This window comes from Raphanus sativus, chromosome 5 (assembly GCF_000801105.2).
Source record: "Raphanus sativus cultivar WK10039 chromosome 5, ASM80110v3, whole genome shotgun sequence".
NCBI lineage: Eukaryota > Viridiplantae > Streptophyta > Magnoliopsida > Brassicales > Brassicaceae > Raphanus > Raphanus sativus.
Window position 1 is genome coordinate 34,331,299 of NC_079515.1, and position 21,332 is coordinate 34,352,630.

The following is a 21,332-nucleotide window of genomic DNA, read 5'->3' on the forward strand; positions in this document are numbered from 1 at the left end:
ATATGGTTTTGCACTCTTCTTCTTTTTTGCCACCTTGTATATCTTCATTTTATGTTCCAACATGCTTTCACACTTTTTAGAAGATATATTTCAAGGTGAAGTTAAAGATTTTCAAATGTACATTGGAATATAATTAGAATGATTAAAAATTAGGAAATAGTTTATTTCCCAGCGTATAAGATGATTTAGTCAAATTTTATCATTATTGAGTAATTTTTTTTGTTAATGTTTTAACTCTTTCACCTCAAAATTTTTAAGTAATGTGTTGTTATTATTCTAACTCTTTCATCTATAATATCGGTTTAACATATTTGTACATTTCGAAACATCCAAAATCACATATATTTTTAAAAATGGAGAGATTATGTTTAAAGGCAATGTGCTTAATGGAAATGTAATTAACTAAACAATAATTCGGCTAAAAACTCTCAACTAAAAAAATTAATGTAATACCCCAATTGTTTGTTAATGTTTTAACCTCTCATTCTATATATCACAAAAGTTTATAAGAATATTAGTAAATGAATTTTACATTCTGAAATATAAAATGATATATGGTTTAAAATTTGTTAGAAAAATACTCAATATGGATCCAAATCCAAAATTCTTCTTTAAAATAAACTTTTTTGTTGCAAGTAAGCTCAAATAAGTAGTAAATGTTGGCTTAAAACTTAAACATATGTTAATCTTGATTTCCCAAATACATTATTTTTTATTAATAATGATCATTTATTTTTAATAAAATTGTAAACTGAGAGATTGCAAAATTAACGAATAACTATTTAAGAAAATTTTACATTAGTTTAAGTTGATAAATTCCAAATAATCTTTATTTAAAAGTATTTTTATTCGTTTGTTTTAAATAAGTAAACATATCATTTTGTAGAGAGAGATACGTATATTTTTTTTAATATTTCAAAATGTACAATTTTGATCTAACGATATTGTATTGTAAAGGTCAAAACATTAACATATAGTTATTTGAATACTTTTTATTGTACTTTTAGTTGAATGATATTCCCTGATATTTATCGGTTGATATTTTCTTTTACTAACTCCCCCCGCCTAAAAAAGTTTGTAATTTGATGTCGTTGTGCTACCTCACTACTTAATTATGCTATTTCTCAAAGGTATCAATCTGTTAATCTAATTACAATTTTGCTTATGGCAAAGATATTTATTTTTGAATACTTTACATCCTTGGAATATAGAGAAAACAATGCATGATTTGACTAGGACCAACCAGTCGGTAAGAAAAATAATAATATTTATCAGTTTTTGCAGCCGAATATAGCATCATTGGAGACTCCATTATTGTGACGCAATGTGACCACTTGAGCATCTTATCATTTTTACTCCAAACCACCTTACTTTTCCAAGCTTTCCTCTTTCTTCAATAAATTAATGCTGCAAATCAATTCCTAAAACAAAAATATAAAACTGGGAAAAATTAACAAAGAATATAGCAATAGTTTACATAGAAAGCCGTATGTTGGTATGTCGTCGAAAATATTTCGTAATCACTTGTTTCAAGAATCAAGATTATATTATTTATGTAGGGCTTTTAGAAGTGAAAAGCATATCGGTCTTATTAAAATGTTAAGTTCTAAAAAACGGTATATTACATTATTAATTTTCATATAAAGCTGATAATATATTAATAAAGTAATTGGACTTCTCTCCGGAATAACATTATAAAGAAGTAACTCACGGCAGGAGCAAAACAAAGAGGTCTAACAAATATACAGAGTAGAGTACCAACAAGAAGAAGAATAGAAGAATGAAGCGTACAAATATCTTATCGTTTCTTCCCTTTATAATTCTTCTTCTTCCACACTTGGGTTCGAAACAAATCCTTGCATCTGAAGATGTACATTCATTACTCCTTTACCATAACCAATATTTCATTTCGCATTCAAAACTCTTCTCTATTAATCATGCTTTTTAATGTTTGATGTGTGTGTGATTTCAGGCGTCCTCATATGTGGTGTACTTTGGAAGTCACTCCCATGTCGGAGAGATAACACCAGATGCTATGGATCGTGTCAGGGAAACACATTACGACTTTCTTGGTTCCTTCATTGGAAGGTCTTTTGAAAAACCCACTATTTTGTTACCATGTTCATCCTCCATTTAATTGACGTGAGTCTTGATTTTTATGGAAAGCAGCCGTGAGAGTGCCACAGACGCCATTTTCTACTCATACACAAAGCACATCAACGGCTTTGCCGCTCATCTCGACCACGACCTCGCATCAGCAATCTCCAGTAAGTATACAAATTACTCTTTCGGAGGTCCCTCACAATATTAAATGTTTGTGTATAGTTTGTATGCTTTTTTATCTTTTGGTAATGTTTCCCTAAACAACGGTCATAAATATCAAAAGTCATAACGTCATTTGCCTATTATCTGTATTTTACCTGAATATACATTACGCGTATGTGCGTGTTTTTATATTTATGATTGAGAGTGACTCCACTACTTTTGTCATGATTTTTTCAAGAACACCCGGAAGTTGTGTCTGTATTTCCAAACAAAGCCTTGAAGCTTCACACGACTCGATCATGGGACTTCATGGGTTTGGAACACAACTCGTACGTTCCTTCCTCTTCCATTTGGAGAAAGGCCAGATTCGGAGAAGATTCCATCATTGCGAATCTCGATACAGGTTTTATATTCCCCTTATAAAAATAATTTTATTTGTCTTAAATCTATTGGTCAACCTTTGCAACTTTGGGAGCTTTGAGATCGGTCTTAGGGAAGATACACACCTTCCTTTAAAATTAAGAATTACACAATTTCAACATGGATTTGACTTGCGTTACAAGAAATATATTATATATATACTGTGTGTATTTACTCATTAGCTGGTGGTCAAGATCTCTAGATGTCAGCAAGAATCAATCCGCAATTTATATTTCACGCATGTGCGCATGTGCATATTCATTAATAGCATATTCTCTTCTCTCAACAAGAATTTTAGCGTCTCTTATCTCTAATATTCTTTATAACTGTATCATATAGTTTGACTTGAATAATACACAACCAAGATTAACCTTATGATTATTTACCAAACTCTAATACATACTTGTTCCATTAATAGTTAGAGATTGGTGAATAGTTCCTCGTACAGGTAACGTGTGTTTGGCATCATGCAATTGTCTTTAACAGAAAGTCGATGCATTTGCTCCCTGTAACTTCATAAGTTCATAGTAGTATAATTTTTTCAAAAGCGTAGTCTAAATATAGTAACTATGAGTTTTCAAATACAGTATATTTCTTGTAGAAGATGAACAGACTTTTAAAACGTGGTGAGCTAGTTAGAGATTTAGAAGAAAAAACGTATTCAGTTGCAGGCTTGCAGCTAGATGATGTCAAGAATTATGTAAAAAAATCACTTTCTATTGGCTTAGCTTAACAGTTACTTATTGTTTGTTTTGAAAAAATAAATTATTTCACAGAATATGAACTAGAAAAATAATGTAAAATGCTGGGATTTAGGAGGAAAAGAGGTTGGTAAAGTTGGGATATGCATATATCAGAACTAGAACCTTTCATACCATTGAATATTTTATAACCGTTTTAAAAGTTAATGTAAGCTACTTTTTATTGTAAAGAAAGTGATACTATCTAAAACGATTGGTTGTGTGATTATCAGACACCGCAAGGAATTATATATTTTTATTCCACTTATAAATAAAAGCTTGGAATCTATAAAAAAAATACTAAGTTACAATTGATTTTAAAACTGATACTTTTGAAATTATTGTGTTTGTAAAAAAGGTGTGTGGCCGGAATCTAAGAGCTTTAGGGATGAAGGCTTGGGACCAATTCCTTCAAGATGGAAGGGAATATGTCAAAACCAGAAAGATGCCACTTTCCATTGCAACAGGTTTCTTTCTCTCTTCTATCTCATATGTTTATCCTTCCAAATTGGTATTTTATCATTTTCACGTTAAGTAACTATATCATTACGATACAACAAAATATGATCTCCCTATTCAAAACATCACTGAGTTGACTACGGCTAGAAATAATATACCTCCTTTTGGGAACTTTTGATGCGTTGCTGTATATTCTTGTGTCACTCGCTTTGCCGACTGTTGTAGAATCTTCCTTTTTTTTTATCTATACACTTGTTCTTAACTTTCTTATACACCTTTTTCTATCTATTTTTATGGGCGAACGATAAACATGCATGGAATCCCAAAAAGAACAAAAATTACTTAGTATCGTTTCTTTTTTAAAGTTTGAAGAGTATCTATGTTATCTTTCACTGATTAACCATAAATAATGTATAGAAAGACACAATTCCAGTTAGTAAAAAAAAATAGACACAATTCCAATGATTGTTTTAGAAAGACCAAGTACATCCAAAGAATTCCAAAGCGTAATTAAACACCCCATTAAATAAAGGGAAAATTGCCAAAAGATAACAAAAATAAGGATATTGTCCTTTTGGTATAAATTTTTTTTTATCCAATTTTTTTTCTTTTCACCCTTTGTATTTCTGAAAACTAATGAAATAAATACTTTTGTGAATCAAAAAAATATTAAAAATATAAAAAATTAATAAAACAACCATATACACAAGCTGATATTTTTTCTTTTTTCAAAAAGTTGATAAATAAAAATTTGAAAATACGTTCTAGTAAAGGTAGAATGTGTCTTCTACGAAAAACGGTATAGTAGAAAACAATTTCTAAAATAAACACGTTCATCTACTTCTTTTAGAACGTACATTCTACTATTTACTAAATCTCTAAATAAGTGGAATGCGCATTCTACTAATCGTAAAGCTATCTACTTTCCGTCCGAATGCATCTTCTACTTTTATTAAATATTCTAAATTTCGGAGAATGTATTTTCTATAATGTACTCTTATGTCTACTAAAAGTAGAAAGTGTGTTCAGGATTTTTGTCAATCTTCTAAACTTTTAGAAGGCGACTTCTACGGATAAGAGTACCTGATTTTTGCGAAATTAATGAAAGTTTCTGTTAAAGAAATATTCTAAAAATATTTTAACTTCCTAAAACGTGTTATTTTCGATTTTACTTGTCACAATTTTTTTAAAAAAATGATTCTCCCTTGTCTTCTTCATTAATCTATGGTTTTTCCATAGTTTTTTCTTTTGATTTTTTCACAAACTCTTGTTCTATATGATACATATCTATACAACATGTGGTGTTTTGAAATTAGGTGCAATTTTTTGTAAAGTTTTATTTTATTTTTATAAAGTTTACAAATTTTAGTTTTATTAAAAGTTTTATTAAAGACATTTTTAAAAGTTTTATTTTTATTACAAAGTTCGATAAAATTAAAAAGGTTACAAACGTTTTTTAACTTTTTATAAAAATAAAACTTTGTAAAATGTTTTTTATAAAGTTAGTTTAAAGTTTTTATTAAAAAAATTTTGTAAAGATTTATTTTTATTTTTATAAATTTTAAAAATTATTTAATTAAAGTTTTATTAAAAACGTTTTAAACATTTTATAAAAATAAAACTTTGTAAATTTTTTAATAATTTATTTAACGTTTTCATTAAAACATTTTGTAAATTATTTTTTATTTTTACAAAGTTATTTTTCTTAAAAAAATATTTTTATTTTCCCTTTTTAAAACCTTTTTAAATTTTTTTTAAAAATTATTTTAGTTTTAATGTGTTTAATAAAAAATTTAAACAAACTTTATAAATTTGTAAACTTTATAAAGATAAAAATATAAACTTTACAAAAAAATTTTAATAAAAAGTTTAAACAAACTTTACAAAAATACATTTTAAATTTTTAAATTTTTTTATATTTATTAAAAATTTTGATAAAATTTAAAAGTTTACAAACATTTTAAACATTTATAAAAAATAAAACTTTGTAAACTGTTTTTATTAGGTTGATTTAACGTTTTTTATTAAAAAAGTTTTGTAATTTATTTTTCTTTTTATTAAGTTTTACAAAGTTTATTTTTATTAAAATATTTTAAAAGTTTTTATTTTTATTTTCCCTTTTTAAACGTTTTTAATTTTTTTTTAATAACTAATATGTTTAATTAGATTAATCAAGAGTTAATTTTGGGATTATGAAAAAAATTATACTAAATGGACAACTAAATAATGGTTTTATACTATAGAAACAATCATGCTGAATTTTTATTCCGTTTCGGCAATTTTTCCTTAAACAAACCACACTGAATTGCAAACAGTTTTTTTGTTGTTGTAATAATTTGGATGAAATGAATAAACAATAAATCAAAGAAATTCTGGTTTCAGATATTTCGCTTGAAAATCCTTTAGCAAAAAAAAAAAATAAATAAATAAATAAATCAAAGAAAATTTACATTTATATGTTTTAGTTAACTTACCTTTTTATATAATCGGTAACCGTTTATTATTAATGAAATTTTTATAATGCATGTTGTAGCCTATTAATTCACCAAGATACACATGTTTAGAAATTAGGGAAAAACTAATCGACTATTATTGTTGTATAATTGCCTATAGAAACCATTTTTTTCTTAAAGTACTGTACTGTAATTGCTTATAGAAAATATTGGATTTTTTTTTAACTAACATGTTCAACTGAATAAAATTGTGCATGAAAGGAAGCTGATCGGAGCAAGGTACTTCCACAAGGGTTATGCAGCAGCTGTGGGACCTCTCAACTCCTCCTTCGACTCTCCACGTGATCTCGACGGCCATGGCTCCCACACTCTCTCCACCGCCGGAGGAGCTTTCGTCCCCGGCGCCAACGTCTTCGGCCAAGGCAACGGCACGGCCAAAGGTGGCTCTCCACGTGCCAGAGTCGCCGCCTACAAAGTCTGCTGGCCACCGGTCAAAGGCAACGAGTGCTACGACGCCGACGTGCTCGCAGCTTTCGACGCCGCCATCCACGACGGTGCAGACGTCATCTCTGTCTCGCTTGGCGGCGAACCATCCTCGTTTTTCAAAGACAGCGTAGCGATCGGTTCGTTTCACGCCGCGAAGAAGGGGATCGTTGTCGTCTGCTCAGCCGGGAACTCCGGACCGGCGGATAGTACGGTTTCGAACGTTGCGCCGTGGCTGATCACCGTTGGAGCTAGCACCATGGATCGCGAGTTTGCTAGTAATCTCATTCTTGGTAACGGAAAGCATTACAAGGTTAGATTAAGTTCTTGATTCATTTTCTTGAAATTTTAGCTTGAATATTTGACATTAATATCATTTCTTGGTTGATTTAGGGACAAAGCTTGGCACCATCATCTATGCCACATGCTAAGTTCTACCCAATAATTGCAGCTTCGGATGCAAAAGCTAAGAACGTTACAGCTTTTGATGCGTGAGTTTTTTTTTTCAGACAAGCTAATGTTGTTTACTCATTCCAGATATTTTTTATTATTTAAATGAATTATGACCATTTATTGACTTTGTGTCATCTCTTTGTGCAGACAATTGTGTAAACTTGGATCGCTTGACCCGCAAAAAGCAAAGGGGAAGATATTAGTGTGTCTTAGAGGAATCAACGGGAGAGTGGAAAAAGGACGAGCCGTGGCTTTAGCTGGTGGTGTAGGAATGGTTCTCGAGAACAGTAATGCCACTGGTAATGATCTAACCGCTGATCCGCATGTCCTCCCTGCCACACAGATCAGTTTCAAGGACAGCCTTTCTCTGTCAAGATATATCAGCCAAACCAAGTAAGAGGATTCTTCAGTCCTGACTTGTCTTAAATAATAAAAGAAACAATAATTGTATAACTGTTTATGTTATGTAGGAAGCCTATTGCCCACATTACTCCTTCAAGAACAGTTTTGGGAACAAAACCAGCACCCGTAATGGCTGCCTTCTCGTCTAAAGGTCCTAGCTCGGTGGCTCCTGAGCTTCTGAAGCCGGATATTACTGCGCCTGGTGTGAGTGTGATCGCCGCCTACACTGGAGCAGTATCTCCAACAAACGAGAAGTTTGATCCTCGACGTCTTCTGTTCAATGCTGTTTCAGGAACCTCCATGTCTTGTCCTCACGTCTCTGGCATTGCCGGTCTTCTCAAAACCCGTTATCCTTCTTGGAGCCCTGCAGCCATCCGCTCTGCCATCATGACCACTGGTAAGAAAGTATTTTGAAAACATTTAACTAATTATTATTTTTTCTTCCATGGCCATGTTTTGTGTTCTTGTTCTTGGGGTGGAAGTAGAATTTGTTTTTTTTAAAGCTTTTGGTTTACCTGTTTATTGTTTTACTTATTATATGTTTGGTTTTGTAGCAACAACAATGGATGACATTCCCGGACCCATACAAAACTCAACCTACATGAAGGCAACACCTTTTAGTTTCGGGGCAGGACACGTCCGACCAAACCTAGCTGTGAATCCTGGTCTGGTTTATGATTCAGGCATCAAGGACTACCTCAACTTTTTATGCTCCCTTGGATACAATGCATCTCAAATCTCTGTATTCTCCGGGAAAAGCTTTATTTGTTCAAGCCGTAAAACCAGTCTTTACAACCTTAACTACCCTTCCATAACAGTTTTAAACTTGTCATCCAGCAAAGTCACCGTGTCGAGAACTGTTAAAAACGTTGGACGGCCTTCGACCTATACCGTCCGGGTGAATAACCCAGAGGGTGTTTATGTTGTGGTGAAGCCGACGAGCTTAAATTTCACCAAGGTTGGAGAGCAACAGACGTTTAAAGTGACCATTGTGAAGCGTAAGGGGAAAGTGGCTAAGGGTTATGTCTTTGGAGATTTGGTTTGGTCAGACAAGAAGCATCACGTGAGGAGTCCCATTGTGGTGAAGCTCTGACTTTTTACCAGATAAAATCTAAAGGTTGTATGTCTACAAAAGGGAATAACATGATTTTTAGTGCCACTGATGTTGTTTGTTTCATGAAATTTAGTTACTTGTGTTTGAATTCTAAGGCTTAGAAAAAGAATGGTGTAATTGTGATTTATCATCATCATTCTTCAGCAGTGTAATGTTGTGCTGATCATCAGAATAATAATGTTGCTTCAACTAATTTATCAAAAAAAAACTGTTCTAACTGTTAGTGCATTTAAGTTTTAACGGATTTTTTTTTGATATTAAAAAGAAAAACTGAGATGTATTTTGACAAGGTGGTAGAGAACAAACCAAACATAGACTGCATAAGATCCTCCCAAAGAGGGGGGAGATAGTCAAAAATCCAAACAAAAGACTTAAACCATAAGAACAGGTTGAAGAAAAGATATAAATAGATACCGGCCGACAACCTAAAACAAAATCTTTTGAAGACAAGAGAGCCCGGAAATCAGTACAAAATGGTTTGAAACAGTACAAATGGTTTATATGAATGTTTCAAAACACTGTCAATCGCTATTACCAGCAAAATCTATATTCGCAGATGGTAATATGAAACCAGTCAGACTTTTATTGCTAACATTTATTTAAGCTATTTACCAAATGTACCATTTGAGTTTTGTAGTATTCTTCAAAAGAAATTATAGAAATTTTGAACATAGTATGAGTTATTTAGCTCAATAACAGTAGATAACATCAAAAACTAAGAAAACGATCAAAAACACCAATTAAAAGATAAAATGACTAAACTACTATAAACTAAAACTTTTATCCCAACTCATCTTATAAATATCAAACTTCAAATCCTAATCAGTAAATCCAAATATAAGTACAAATATATTTTTTCTTTAAAATGATGCTTTTCTTTTTTTTTGTGTGCTAACTTTTGAATAATATTTTTCGTTGTGCTATTGTAGAGATTTCTCTCTCATAAATTAAAACTTTTGGAATATGTAAATTTAAATTCGACAATAGTGGATACAAGATTGAATGTTCAAACTGCCTTGTGATGCAAACTAAGCATAATGACTTTTCAATTGGTAATTCGTCTTGATGTAAATAATAGAATATATAAATGAACGGTGCTCGCTGAAGATAACATATCATTCATTCATCTTATGTCATATATTGGATATTCCGACCACTAGTAGTCATGCTATCAAACAAGTCAAAACGAATATTGCTACACTATCTGTTTCGGCAGCACGTTCGTGACTGTCCACTTGTTTAGCAACTTAGTCGTTGACAAGAAACGTGATCCCCAAGTTATAATATCTTTAACAAAAAATAAGAGAAATTCTTTTTATTTATGCTTATTGTTGGATGAATTTTCGCCAATTATTACCCATGAAATCATCTACTATCAAAATATTTAAACAGCTCAATAAATATTGGGCTAATAGGAGATATAGGCTCCCAAAACTGATGAACTTATAGGAGTTATATGTATAGCAGTATAGCCTCTCAGAACTGATAAACTAAATGGAGTAGAAATCAATATTAGTAATTGCTGATTAACAAAATACCTTGTCGTATAACTCTGGATGCATCTCATGATTCCATGACATTTTAATTGGTTATTTAACTTAATATAGTGTTTAAGCCATATATTTCTTCATTATAGTGATTAGTGTGTATATATATATATTTTAAGCCATACATTTCTTCCTCATTATAGTATATTTTAGTTTCTCCTTATTATATATCATGATATGAAAGTTCACAGCAATTTCCTCTCGGAAAATTTTAAGTGTTCTTTTAACTCAACCAGTCATGTAAATTCAATAATAATAAGCCATGTTTTACAGAAAGAAAAGTCTTCATTGACATTGACATATTGGTTCCTTCTGTCTATAAAGATTCAATTTTATCTTGAAACCAAAGGCAAAGACTTCAACACCTCTAAGACGACAATGGAAGAGCCATTTCTTCCGAGAGACGAGGAGCTAGTCCCCGGTAAAACGACATGGCAAAGAGGTCAGCTCACCGTCGAACTGAAGAAAACAAGCCTCTTAGCCGCTCCTATGGCCATAGTAACCTTTGCTGAATACTTATTGCCTGTCATCTCAGTCATGGTCGCCGGCCACAACGGCGAGCTTCAGCTCTCCGGCGTCGCTCTTGCCACCTCCTTCACAAATGTCTCCGGTTTCAGTATTTTGGTAATAACTCTGCCAAGACTCTCTCTCTCCTCTTTAATTCAAGAATCTAATTGATTCTCAACCCTTGAAAACGTTTTGTGCAGTATGGTTTAGTGGGTGCTTTGGAAACTCTTTGTGGCCAAGCTTTTGGAGCCAAACGTTACGAAATAATCGGAACCTACACATACTCTGCAATCGCCTCTAACATCCCGATCTGTCTCCTCATATCAATTCTCTGGATTTACATCGAAAAGCTTTTGGTCTCCCTCGGACAAGACCCGGACATCTCTAGAGTTGCTGGCTCCTACGCCTTTTGGCTAATACCGGGTTTGTTCGGACAAGCTATTGTTATACCACTCACTAGGTATCTTCAGACACAAGGGTTGGTTATCCCTCTGCTCTATACTGCCGTAGCCACCCTTTGTTCCATATCCCAGTTTGCTGGACTATGGTTTCTGTGTTTGGTCTGGGAAGCAACGGAGCTGCTATGGCTATTAGTGTGTCTTTCTGGTTTTATGCATTGATACTCGCATGCTATGTGAGATTCTCCACCTCTTGCGAGAAGACTCGCGGCTTAGTATCTGGTGACTTTGTGTCTTGCGTCAAACAATTCTTCCAATATGGAATCCCATCAGCAGCAATGGTTTGGTACGTCATTCTTAAGTTCCTTGCTGGTCAGGTTACACAAAATTTTCGATATTTTTATCCAAAAAAAGTTTTTGTTGTAAGAATAGCATACAAAAATGACCAAAATAGCATTTATAATAAAAAATATATATATATATATATATATATATATATATATATATATATATATATATATTCCTGGAGTTAATTGGTTTAAATTAGGTTTAGATTATAGAAGTGGATTAGAGTTTACGGATTTGTGGTATAATTTCTAAATATTTATATTAATTAATGTATTATTCATTAAAAGTAACTTAGTTTTTTAGTATTTAAGAAATGCTGTTTTAATCATTTTTTTTATTGTGTGCTATTTTGTGATATATATATTTTTTGATCATTTACCCTATTTTGATCATTTACCCTATTTTTACGATAAACATGGAAAGGAACACCGTTTTTTCTTCTTCATTCAGACAACTATTATCATTGGACCAGTGCTGCCAGTACTGTGCTTGTTATATACACTATGGCTTCCTCTCATCCCGCTTGCATTATTTTTTGTCTTTTTATAGCCTAGAATGGTGGCTATTTGAGTTAATCGTACTCTGCTCAGGTCTTCTCCCTAATCCAAAACTTGAGACCTCTGTTCTTTCGATATGGTAAGTATTGTACTTTTTCTTCTTACTTTTTCTCTTTACTAGAGTGTATTAATATTTTTATTTTATCTCAGTTTTACAGTAGCAGCTTTGCACTATGTAATTCCAGGTGGAGTGGCCGCGGCTGTGAGGTATGATTTAAACCCTCAGACCAAATCTTCTCTCCTTTTTTTTGTTCAACTAAAACCAGATCTTCTCTGAAATTCCTTTTCTCAACATTTGTGATTGGTTTCTTGCAGCACACGTGTGTCTAACAATTTGGGAGCTGGGAATCATCAAGTTGCTAGGCTATCAGTATTATCAGGGCTTTGTCTCTGGCTTGTAGAGTCAATTCTCTTCACGACACTTCTCTTCACCTGCAAGAATATCGTAGGCTACATGTTTAGCAACAGCAAAGAAGTTGTGGACTATGTGGCTGACCTAGCTCCTTTGCCCTGTCTTTCTTTCATCCTTGATGGCTTTACTGCAATTCTAAATGGTGTTGCTAGGGGAAGTGGTTGGCAAAAAATTGGAGCTTGGAACAATGTGGTGGCTTATTATCTCATAGGAGCTCCGGTTGGAGCTTACTTAGCTTTCTATCGTCACTTTAACGGAAAAGGATTGTGGTCCGGTGTTGTGGTTGGATCCGCTGTGCAAGCCATTATACTTTCTATCATCATAAGTTCAATTAATTGGAAGGAACAGGTTAGTACTTGGAATAGAAGATTAGCCATTTCAGCTTGTTACACTTACATATTCTATTTTGTTTTTTTAATGCTTTGAATTGGACTCTATGATTTGCAGGCTGAGAAAGCTAGGAAGAGAATAGTATCAACTGAGAAGGGGTTGTCATAAACGAAGGGTGTTTCTTAGTTACTCCATTTTGTTTTCTTAACTTTTGATATAGAAATGTAATAGTTTATAGTTATATGATCAAACAAATGAATAAAAAACCTCATTGGTTCCAAAGTGTCTATTATTCATATTGGTAATAATATTATGAATATTGGTAACAGTAATTAGTAATGTCACTCTCAAAATATGAAGGTTATTATCTAGCACATATTTACATCACATAGATAAAATATCAGAAGTCAATACAGATAAACTCCTTTTTGCGTACTATATTTTTTTCAAAAGAAATTATAAAAATCATTTCAGTAAAATATTTTAAATTATTGCTTCTTGTAAACTATCACATGTCCAAGCTAAATCAGCTTATATCATAGTGAGAGAAACCCTCACTGATTACAAAAGACCTCTCAGAATAAGAAATTGGAAAGACAAAAGCCCAAAATATAAAGCATAATGGGCCTCTGTAGAGGATTAACCGATCCAGACCGTTAGAATATTTATCAATCCACATAAATCATGGCCCAAGAAGGAGTCGCCTAGGGTTTTTCATTATAAGACCTCCTCGCAGTTAGGTTATACCGCCTCTTGTCTTCTCGTCACTCATCTCACACCTAAAAGCTTCCCTCAGCTTCAAACAATGGTAAGCCCTAGCTTTCATCTATCTCTGTGTTCTTATTCCGCCATGGTTTCCTTCTTCATTTTCTCTCGTTATCTCTCACTAAACATTCGGATTCTCTTTTTCATTTTATATAGAAATCTCCTGCATTACGTCTTCATCGCTTTATTAGCTTTTTCATATATTTTTCTGAGCTTTAGTAGCGAAGTCAATGGTTGTATGCTTCATAGGTTTTGCTCTTAGCTTATAAAGGATCTACCTTTCTGATGTAACTTATGAAAAATTTCACATAGATCTTTGTTGGCGTGTTAGATCTTAGGGTTTAACTAGGGTTTGATATGATGGACTAATGAAATAAAGATGTTTCTCTGTTGTTAGGTGTTTGTGAAGCCATCCAAGTCGAACGCCTACTTCAAGAGGTACCAAGTCAAGTTCAGGAGAAGGAGAGGTATTGTTATTCTTCATTTACGTTCCTGTTGATTTATACTGTCGGTTTTCAGACCGTTCTGATGGTTTTGTTCATTTTTGTGCAGCTGGTAAGACTGACTACAGGGCGAGGATCCGTCTCATCAACCAGGACAAGAACAAGTACAACACTCCCAAATACCGTTTTGTTGTCAGGTTCACCAACAAGGACATAGTCGCACAGATTGTGTCCGCAAGCATTGCCGGTGACATTGTCAAGGCCTCTGCTTACGCGCATGAGTTGCCTCAGTATGGTCTCTCTGTTGGTCTTACCAACTACGCTGCTGGTACTCTCAACAGCCCCCTATGCTGTACTTTAGTTCTCTGGTTATGTCTTTGTATTTTGCTAAAGTTTACCCTTTTTTGGTTAAAACCAGCTTACTGTACTGGGCTTCTTTTGGCTCGCCGTGTTCTGAAGATGTTGGAGATGGATGCAGAGTACGAGGGAAACCTTGAGGTATGTTGTGACTTTGTTTTATGTTATCTGATTTGAGCTTTTATCTGCGGCCATATCTCTAATCGTATAAAATTATGTACAGGCTACCGGGGAGGACTTCTCCGTTGAGCCAACTGAGTCAAGGAGACCTTTCCGTGCTCTTCTTGATGTTGGTCTCATCAGGACCACAACAGGAAACCGTGTCTTCGGTGCACTCAAGGTAATATAAACAACTCTTGTAATAATCCCTAGTCATTGTTATTTATCTGTTGTATTGTGTGTTTGATGAGTCCGTCTATGGTTTTACTGTAGGGAGCCTTGGACGGAGGACTTGATATCCCCCACAGTGACAAGAGATTCGCTGGTTTCAGCAAGGAGAACAAGAACCTCGATGCTGAGATCCACAGGAACTACATCTATGGTGGTCACGTCTCCAACTACATGAAGATGTTGAACGAGGACGAGCCAGAGAAGTTTCAGACTCACTTCAGTCAGTACTTGAAGAAGGGAGTTGATGCCGAGAAGATGGAGGAGTTGTACAAGAAGGTTCATGCTGCCATCCGTGCTGACCCCAACCCTAAGAAGACTGTGAAACCTGCTCCCAAGGCACACAAGAGGTGATCTTTTCATTCTTTGTTAAGAAATACTATTGGCTCGTTTTGGTGGATGGGTGTCTGATTGTGTGGTTTTGAATGATGAACAGGTACAACTTGAAGAAGTTGACCTATGAGGAGAGGAAGAACAAGTTGATCGAGAGAGTCAAGGCATTGAACGGAGCGGCTGGAGGTGATGATGATGATGAGGACGACGAAGAGTAAAGCACTGGAAAGTTCAGCGTCTCCTGATGATGTCTCTTGTAGGAGCTTTTACTTTTTTTGCAAGACTTGAGCATTAAACTTTTGTTTTCACTTTTTAATTTCGTTTGAGGATTTTGAGTATGAGGATGCTATTTTCTTTGAAGAAGTTAAATCTTTTTGACATTTTCATTAATTTGCAGTTTATAATCTTATGCCTACTTTAATCTTGTGCCTACCTTTGATCTTCACTTCTCAATCATCATAAAAGTCTGATATAGCTCTTATTTGCAAAATGATAACCATCTTAAATAGCTCATTCTATATTCAGATGATAAAATAGAATAATTTAGTAATAGAATTGGTTCACCACAAACTTTATAATACAATTGATTACTCTAATATTATAAAAGTGAAAATAATGTAATACACATTGGAGGGTCTCTAACAGGTCATTATTAAACAACACACTCTATTGTTATAAAATCTTGAATTTGCAATCGTCTTTAACTCGAGTTTTAGCATCAGTTTCTGAAATATAAAAAGGTAAAAGAGTAATGAACAAACACATAATGTCACTACTGACTGACTACCCATTACTCTTCCTTCACAAAGAAGTTAACTTCCAAATAGCTCATTCTATATTTAAGATGAGAGAAAATAGAATAATTTAGTAATAGAATTGGTTCACTACAAACTTTATAATATTATTGAACTCTAATATTATAAAAGTGAAAATAATGTAATACCCATTGGAGGGTCTCTAACAGGTCATTATTAATCAACACACTCTATTGTTATAAAATCTTGAATTTGCAATTGTCTTTATAGTTTTAGCATCAGTTTCTGAAATATAGAAAGTTAAAAGAGAAATGAACAAACACATAATGTCACTACTGACTGACTACCCCATTACTCTTCCTTCACAAAGAAGTTAACTTCCAAATTTCCTTCTAGAGCTCTAGTTGACCCATGTCTTCATCAAGTTCTTTGATCTTGACCTCTGCGTCTTCACCAAACTGAATGCACTTGTCGATTTCAGAGAGAACATATTTTATGCTGTCCACAAGAATTTTTTCAGCAACATCTTCATTTTCAAACTAAAAACTAAAAATGGAAAGTGCTTACCTCCTTTCTTTCCTCAGATCAAGCGGCGTGAATCTCACCATGCTGTACTGTTCCACCTTCAAAACAAACACATCCAAATCAGGGTTCCCATGATCCAACATTCAAACTCAGTTTCACCAACGTATAAGAACAAACCATTACCAATTCAATCAAGGCTTTGTTCAGTTTTGCATATTGAGGAGCCATCCTTTGGTTTAACCCAGCCAGCATGGTGCGAGGCTCCGGATCCAAAAACCTATATATGTTAAAATAACACAAGCAAATGAAATGTTATAAACTACAGGAAGAAGAAAACAAAGAAGAAGAGAGAAAGCAAAGACTCACTCATCAATGTTGCTTTTGTCCTGTAAGAGATCCATCTTAGAGAGGATGTTAACATGAGGCAGTTCAAGCTGGATCATTGCAGAAAGAGAAACCATACATCCGCTGATAAACTTGGTTACATCTGTTACAAACTGGTCCAAAGATATATTCTCTTCTATGTCAAAAAAACAGTGAATGGGTTTCTACTAAAAAACTCCATAATCCAAAAAGGTAAGGGGAAGAAAAAACCTGTGAGTCAAGCAAATACACAGCACAGACATTGAAGCTATTCTTCTTCAAATGCTCCACAAAGTTTTTGAGCACAGGTACATGTGTGAAAATCTCTATCTGGCCTATAATAACCACAACAAAAACAGTTAAAACAACAATCATGAATCAAAAGATGTAGAGAGAAACTCTTTTAAGAGCTATAAGAGAGAGAGAGACCTGGACAGTCAAAGACTAAGTAGTCATCGTCTGTGAAGTTCTCCAATTCTTCATCCAACCAATTATAAAGACTGTCCTCAAGGTGCCTATGAACTAAGGTTAAGGTTTCTTCCAGTTCACAGAACACAAAACCCAAAATAACAGAGTGCTAAAAGGCCTATAAAGGATACTCCATACAACGGATGAGAGCAGCATTGGGACCACATTTGAGCTCCTCCATAATAACATCAACGGAAACAAGCTCTCGGATATCTGCATCCAGACAAGAAGATCATTTAAAAAAAAAAAAAAAGACAGACACTACTGAACACTGAAGAAGTAGAGATTCTCAATTTCTCACCCATTGCCACAGGATAGTTAAAGACTTCTGCAGCAGGATCCAAGTTAACTATGTGCATTGTTCGTCTCATAGTTTCACAGTGTTGGTGTAAAGATGAGCAATAAGTTGACTGCTCCACAAAAAAAAAAACATTAATTCAACCTGCATTCTTGTCACTCTTAAATTATTATAAAAAAAAAAACTAACCTTTCCGCTGCCTGCTGGGCCGATAACAAGCTGTGCATAACGCATTGTAGCAACCTCTCTCTGTCTCACACAAACTCAGATGGAGAATTGATTGGTAAGCAAGCTCCTAATGCAATATGTGACAACTTTATTAGACAAATATAAAAAATATAATCCAACTCCTTTTGGTATCTGATTCTAAAGTGAAATCGTTTTGTATTTACAAAACAAGGGTTAGAATTTAGTTTGCATGGACCCCTAAACAGAGAGCCAGAGTCTAGTAGAGAGTAATAAAGTTGCAAACTTTGAGATCAGAAACGAGATTGCAAAGGGAAAAGATCAAAGCAACTCTTTACCTCTTTCGGCTCGTCGGGTTTTTCTTCTAACGTGGTTCAGAAAATTGAAGAAAGGAACAGAGCTTTATGGGAAGTTTGTGTGTTATTGGGCCTTTTATCTTAAGAAATAAAGTTTTGGGCCAAGTTTATGTTTTATTGGGCCTTTTTCTCTTTTTTTTTCTGTAAACTATTTTTTCATTTTTCAACAAGCTGAATTTTTTTAACTCTTCAGTTTTAATATATAGTAGAATTTTTGGCATTTCTATATAAAATAATATCAAAGCAGTGGTCAACTGGTCATACAACTTGGTATTCAGTTAGAGATAGTGGTTAGTGGCGATTGAGAAGCGATTGCCTTCTTCTCTCAGTTGCTTATGAATAAATGGAATAGTGTTTATGTGTTTTTTGATCTTCACTCTAGTTGAGAAGTTTTTGAGTTTTACTTATGGTAGATTGAAATCGTTCTTTCAGTTTGATGTTACAATCCTGGGCATGTCTTGGCCATGATCGACAATAAAACAACCAATTCAACTGGGTTGAATCCACAATCATCGTGATTGTGTGATGACTTATTTTAACGGATATGTTATGAATTCAAGGTTCACCAACTAGTCAAAAACAAGAAACAAAAACAAGGTTCACCAAATCACCTTGAATTTGACATGCATAAAAGGACTTCGAGATTGAAGAAAATTATATTCGATGTAACAATATTTTGTGTTCTAACATGAATCATATATATAGATCACAATGATACAGTAAAGAGATTTTGTGTTTACAATGCAACTAAGATTTTAAAAAAATCACAATAAAATAAACAATGACTTATTTCATTTGATCTTTTTCTCATCATTTTAATTATGTCATTTGTTTTCCGATCATTGTGATGTATTTGTATAAAATATTTATGATATAGTTACTAAATTTAAGTTGGTAAAAGAATATCAAAGCATGGGCCATTTTCTATGAATTTATTATTGGTTTTGGGTTATTCCACTCTTGTCCTGTCCATTCAGGTTGGTATTGGTAATAGACGAAAGAATTTATCAAAAAATAATAAGAACGAGAAGGTCTCCATTTACGGTATCAAACTGTCGGTATAAAAAGAACGACTTGTAGCATAGATGAACAAGTGCAGCAGGCTACGTGGTATATAAAGACGAGAAGAATTTTTCTAAATTTTTTCTATAGTCGATCATGCAAAACTTAGCTCTATATATACATCCATCGCCTTGGATTCTCTGTACTTGTACTAGAGTCCTTGTTATCGTGGAGATGGAACACTTCCCATGATAGTCTGTCTAATTGACCGGGTGAGGCGAATCAAGACACCCTATTATTGATGTCTTATTTTAGATCGGTTATTCCCTATGGATGCTTGTCGTAGAATGATCCAGCCAACTCAGTCTGAAAATCCAACACTGAGAACACTGGTCTAAGACTTGCCTATCTAGACCCTGGCAATCTTGCAATGAGTTATGTTTATTGCGGATTAGACGAATATCAAAGTGCTCAGAGTTCTTAATAACAAAGTTATTTTGTATATTCCTAAAATTTATAGTAAGAAGATCCGGATTTAGTGAATAATAATAATAATAATAATAATTAATAATAATAATAATAATAATAATAATAATAATAGTGCATATCCGACTAAAACATACAAATTTACTCAAAAAATTATTTATGACCTTTACACGTCCGCCGCTGCTTACAAGATAAAGGAAATGAGCAACCTACTAGTATTACTTAAATCAATCGTTCATTTTTTAAAACTTAAAACTTATGATGTTTTCAGTAATTAATCGTTCTTTATATTACAAGAAAAATTGAAACATAATTACATATGTAATTTCTTAAGAACATACACCATAATGAATAGGATATGATATGATTACAACAATTTCATCATTAGTCCAATCCCTAAAAATATCAAGCATAATAAAGAAGTTACTCTTTGAGATAATTTAGTGCCAAAAGAATGGTATCATTTAAACTACTCTATCAATGCCTCAGGCCAATGACTAAACGTTAGAAAATCTCTCGTAGGAAATTTTCGAGGCTTCATTGACTCTTCTACAGCAGTGGTATACTAACTCCCATGCTGATGCTGCAGAAACCTATTAACTTGAGACGGTTCTCGACAGCTCAGTTGATGAACACTAAATTAGAGTCCTAACTAGTGTAAAATATGGACTCTGACTAGACGATATGATGGGTTGGTACACGACAGATCGTTGAACAACGGAATAGAAAAAGGAATTTGCAGAGTGAAATCAAGTCATGCGATTTCATGCTGGGTTTAAATTTGTCAAGTCAATGAAAATTCGAAAAGAAATTAATTTAAATCACCACTAGTAATATCATAGTCATATATCTCATATTTTAATATAGTATATATCAGAAGTTCAGTGGAATCTCGAGCTTCGAGGCTTGTTCTTTGTTTGCAAGCGCAATTTACAAAACATAAATAAATAGAAAAACTAAACTGCCTACACAATTATTGTTCGATAATACGACCAATGCACACACTCATATGCTTTTAGTAGTGCACAACATATTTTTTTGTTAACTGCAATTATATACTAATCGAATTATTATCACAAAGGGAAGTTCGTCCCTCTTGCATTGCTGAATTCATCAAATGTGGTAACTACAGGTGGCCACATGTTAATATACTCTCATTTTAACTCCAATTGTATAGTGATAGAGCCACTTGGTCAGTTGGTCTTATGTTTGTTAATCATTACTATAATAAGAAAATGTCATCATTATGTTTATGGCATATGCTTTAGAAACCTTCCCGTTGTTTATTTTGTTGTTTTCTTCTAATAACTACTTTAATACTGATATTCATTCAGATTTCAGTGTAGATACTTCTACACTTTAGCTGTTTTGTTTTGATAACACGCTTACTAGTAATATACATCCACCATCTCTTATGTAATAATATAGACAAGAGATGTCTTGAAGGAGAAAACTCTGTTTATTATCTCAACTTAGCTATTACAAAGCGCAGCCAAAGGTTTATATAGACAAGGTGTTGAAACCCTAAAGACACACTGTTACACAATTTTAGTGACAGCTCACGGCTCGCGATCCAAGGACTCCAAAGCTGTTGTGCAGCTGTATTTGGTCTCTCTGCTTTGCCGTACTTTGACTGCATAAGAGAGAGCCGTTGCAGGAAGACGACAGAGCTCGAGTTTTGTCTTGGTTCGTCACTTGGGCTTGGGCCTTCAATATCAAA

At 33.7% G+C, this 21,332-nt stretch overlaps 4 protein-coding genes across 4 annotated transcripts; 3 read left to right on the forward strand and 1 right to left on the reverse strand.

The window, feature by feature from the left end:
* Positions 1-1,704: 1,704 nt before the first annotated feature.
* On the forward strand, positions 1,705-8,809 carry LOC108857380 (subtilisin-like protease SBT5.3). Its single transcript, XM_018631366.2, has 10 exons — positions 1,705-1,870; positions 1,973-2,088; positions 2,170-2,267; positions 2,504-2,668; positions 3,784-3,892; positions 6,599-7,133; positions 7,214-7,311; positions 7,421-7,666; positions 7,744-8,072; positions 8,230-8,809. The coding sequence occupies exons 1-10, from the start codon at positions 1,781-1,783 to the stop codon at positions 8,766-8,768; spliced, it is 2,325 nt and encodes a 774-aa protein (XP_018486868.1). The 5' UTR covers positions 1,705-1,780; the 3' UTR covers positions 8,769-8,809.
* Positions 8,810-10,684: 1,875 nt separating this feature from the next.
* LOC108839093 (protein DETOXIFICATION 1) lies at positions 10,685-13,170 on the forward strand. The gene is given in 7 exon segments (XM_057011095.1): positions 10,685-10,960; positions 11,044-11,356; positions 11,359-11,587; positions 12,139-12,225; positions 12,297-12,353; positions 12,462-12,906; positions 13,006-13,170. Coding segments are annotated over 7 exon segments (1,428 nt in total). The 5' UTR covers positions 10,685-10,714; the 3' UTR covers positions 13,057-13,170.
* A 431-nt stretch (positions 13,171-13,601) lies between these two features.
* Positions 13,602-15,559, forward strand: LOC108856261 (60S ribosomal protein L5-1). The gene is made up of 7 exons (XM_056986792.1): positions 13,602-13,696; positions 14,051-14,120; positions 14,206-14,424; positions 14,515-14,594; positions 14,677-14,793; positions 14,886-15,190; positions 15,277-15,559. The coding sequence occupies exons 1-7, from the start codon at positions 13,694-13,696 to the stop codon at positions 15,389-15,391; spliced, it is 909 nt and encodes a 302-aa protein (XP_056842772.1). The 5' UTR covers positions 13,602-13,693; the 3' UTR covers positions 15,392-15,559.
* Positions 15,560-16,139: 580 nt separating this feature from the next.
* LOC108859965 (uncharacterized) lies at positions 16,140-18,131 on the reverse strand. Its single transcript, XM_018633866.2, has 10 exons — positions 18,107-18,131; positions 17,772-17,877; positions 17,586-17,694; positions 17,416-17,497; positions 17,246-17,331; positions 17,048-17,151; positions 16,820-16,950; positions 16,637-16,730; positions 16,496-16,551; positions 16,140-16,426 (listed from the first exon to the last, which is right to left on the reverse strand). Exons 2-10 carry the CDS (start codon positions 17,814-17,816, stop codon positions 16,321-16,323), a joined length of 813 nt encoding a protein of 270 aa, XP_018489368.1. The 5' UTR covers positions 17,817-17,877; positions 18,107-18,131; the 3' UTR covers positions 16,140-16,320.
* Between the last annotated feature and the right edge of the window lie 3,201 nt (positions 18,132-21,332).

Bases quoted from the DNA above. Each gene is read 5' to 3' on its own strand.
- LOC108857380 (XM_018631366.2), top strand. From the start codon at position 1,781: ATGAAGCGTACAAATATCTTATCGTTTCTTCCCTTTATAATTCTTCTT. The intron at 2,669-3,783 runs GTTTTATATTCC...TTTGTAAAAAAG, and splicing joins CATTGCGAATCTCGATACAG to GTGTGTGGCCGGAATCTAAG. The intron at 3,893-6,598 runs GTTTCTTTCTCT...TGTGCATGAAAG, and splicing joins GCCACTTTCCATTGCAACAG to GAAGCTGATCGGAGCAAGGT.
- LOC108856261 (XM_056986792.1), top strand. The intron at 14,121-14,205 runs GTATTGTTATTC...ATTTTTGTGCAG, and splicing joins CAAGTTCAGGAGAAGGAGAG to CTGGTAAGACTGACTACAGG. The intron at 15,191-15,276 runs GTGATCTTTTCA...AATGATGAACAG, and splicing joins GCTCCCAAGGCACACAAGAG to GTACAACTTGAAGAAGTTGA.
- LOC108859965 (XM_018633866.2), bottom strand. From the start codon at position 17,816: ATGCGTTATGCACAGCTTGTTATCGGCCCAGCAGGCAGCGGAAAG. The intron at 16,731-16,819 runs GTGAGTCTTTGC...TAACATATATAG, and splicing joins GACAAAAGCAACATTGATGA to GTTTTTGGATCCGGAGCCTC. The intron at 16,427-16,495 runs GTAAGCACTTTC...TCTTGTGGACAG, and splicing joins GATCTGAGGAAAGAAAGGAG to CATAAAATATGTTCTCTCTG.